Below are 2,496 nucleotides of genomic sequence, written 5' to 3'. Positions count from 1 at the left end.
GCATGTATGTGGCTGCTTAGAAGAAGCATGATGTCCCACGATAATAATCATATACTGTTTTTGTGTGTTGGCGCTGGTGTGGTGCCCTCGCTCTTTGTGTATCCCTGTTTGTTACCTGCCTATGCAGCTTACGCCGTCCCATTAGTGAACTTGCCCATTTTTGTTGTTGTTTTTGCTCTGTAGGTTGCTGTGGGACACCCGCCGGTGGTGTGTTGAGTTCCCTGCCTTTTCTCTTCCCACTCTCTGCTGTTGCCACTGCCGATGACATTATCGTCTCTTTGCCGCGTACAGGTTTTAGGTTGGTGCCGTTTCTTTTAGAGCAATTGCCATGGATTCAATTGATCAATTTCTGGAGACTGTCAGCAAGGGCGCCTGTCCTCGGGAGTCGGAGGTGAAGAAGTTATGCAACGTCGCTCGCACCATTCTTGACGCAGAGTCCAATACTCACACGATACGCGCTCCATGCACCATTGTTGGCGACATTCACGCTCAGTTTTTTGACCTTCTTGAGATGTTTCGTGTGGGCGGAGACGTCCCTGATGTGAACTACGTCTTCATGGGCGATTACGTTGACCGTGGGCATCATGGCGTAGAGACATTCCTTCTGCTGGTTGCCCTCAAAGTGAAGTACCCCAATCGCGTTGCACTTCTTCGCGGCAACCACGAGTCGCGTCAGATCACACAGGTGTACGGCTTCTATGATGAATGCCTTCGAAAGTACGGCAGCGTTAACGTGTGGCGCTACTGCACAGAGGTGTTTGACCTTTTGCCGCTTGTGTGCGTGGTGGAGGAGAAGATTCTGTGCGTCCACGCGGGTCTCTCGCCCATGATCTCCACAATGAGCCAAATTGATGCCATCGAGCGCCGGTGCGAGGTGCCTCACGAAGGCGCCATGTGTGATCTTCTGTGGTCTGACCCGGACGAAATTGATGCCTGGGGCCTCTCTCCGCGCGGCGCCGGTTACCTGTACGGCGAAGAAGTTGTGCGCACGTTCCTCGAAGAGAACAGGCTGGAGCTCCTGTGCCGCTCGCACCAGCTTGTGATGGAGGGCTACCGGGTGATGTTCAACGACACGCTTGTGACGGTGTGGTCTGCCCCGAATTACTGCTACCGCTGCATGAATGTGGCGTCCATACTGGAGCTGGACGAACATCTCAACAAGAACTTTAAGCTCTTCGAGGCGGCCCCAGATGAGGTGTACGAGCCAGCGAAGGCCGCCTTACCAGAATACTTCCTGTAGAGAGCACGGGATGCGTTGTTGCGGCACGGGTGTATACGTATATCAAATAGGCATGCATCGGTAATGTCTGCGTCCTGCGCGTTTTCCTAGTCGTTGAGGCTCAACAGAGATCGGTTGCCGGGTGCCGTTATCTCTGCTTTCGTTGCTGACACGCACTGTCCCGTCCCCTTCCGGCGTTGGCCTCACACTTTGCCCGTATGCCCTGCCGCATGCGCCCCAGCGCCATCTTGCACTATCGGGGACGCTAAAAGGGGGCGAACGCAAGCGCATGCACATGCATAGGGGAAGGCGGGGTGTGCTCAGGGCGGCGGGAAGGAGGCGAGTGGGGGCCGGGGGAACGGGGAAGTGCATGCAATGTCGTGGCTGAGTGCAGGGATGCCTTGCTGCTTGTGAGTGGGAAAGGGGATCGTCAGTGTGCAGGGTGGCGGAGGAAGCAACCAGAGAAAAAGAGGGAGGGGACTGCAGAAGCAAAGGAAAGGCAATATGTTTCTGAGGCGGCAATTGCGGCGTCGTTCTGACGGCGGTACTGTTCTTTTTCCGTCTTTTTCTCCATCAGCGTCTCTGAGTGCGTGGAGCAAAGTCACCGAAGGGCCCTCGGCGCCGCCCCCACCTGCACATTCCGCCTGCAGAGGGGGTCCTGTGGCCCCCGGTTGGTGGGGACGCGTTGTCCTCTTCTCGTTGCCCAAGTGCCACTTTTCTTTGCGTTCCTCCTGCTTCTTCCCTTTAAAAAGTTTTTTTAGGGCAGTCACACTATGAAAAAGGTGCGGGTCCAAGAGGCGCATATTAATAAGTGCATGTATGTGGCTGCTTAGAAGAAGCATGATGTCCCACGATAATAATCATATACTGTTTTTGTGTGTTGGCGCTGGTGTGGTGCCCTCGCTCTTTGTGTATCCCTGTTTGTTACCTGCCTATGCAGCTTACGCCGTCCCATTAGTGAACTTGCCCATTTTTGTTGTTGTTTTTGCTCTGTAGGTTGCTGTGGGACACCCGCCGGTGGTGTGTTGAGTTCCCTGCCTTTTCTCTTCCCACTCTCTGCTGTTGCCACTGCCGATGACATTATCGTCTCTTTGCCGCGTACAGGTTTTAGGTTGGTGCCGTTTCTTTTAGAGCAATTGCCATGGATTCAATTGATCAATTTCTGGAGACTGTCAGCAAGGGCGCCTGTCCTCGGGAGTCGGAGGTGAAGAAGTTATGCAACGTCGCTCGCACCATTCTTGACGCAGAGTCCAATACTCACACGATACGCGCTCCAT

The 2,496-nt window shown here is 54.2% G+C and overlaps 1 protein-coding gene across 1 annotated transcript; it reads left to right on the top strand.

Annotated features, from left to right (window-relative positions):
- Positions 1–328: 328 nt before the first annotated feature.
- Positions 329–1,240, top strand: TraAM80_01495 (protein phosphatase 2A catalytic subunit; the record flags this gene model as incomplete). Its single annotated transcript, XM_029378534.1, has 1 exon — positions 329–1,240. One exon carries the CDS (start codon positions 329–331, stop codon positions 1,238–1,240), a length of 912 nt encoding a protein of 303 aa, XP_029241643.1.
- Positions 1,241–2,496: the final 1,256 nt, after the last annotated feature.

This window comes from Trypanosoma rangeli, assembly GCF_003719475.1.
Source record: "Trypanosoma rangeli strain AM80 chromosome Unknown Tra_15.4_contig_00030, whole genome shotgun sequence".
NCBI lineage: Eukaryota > Euglenozoa > Kinetoplastea > Trypanosomatida > Trypanosomatidae > Trypanosoma > Trypanosoma rangeli.
The sequence above is the reverse complement of the archived record's forward strand: the minus strand, read 5'-3'. Positions and strand labels throughout refer to the sequence as shown.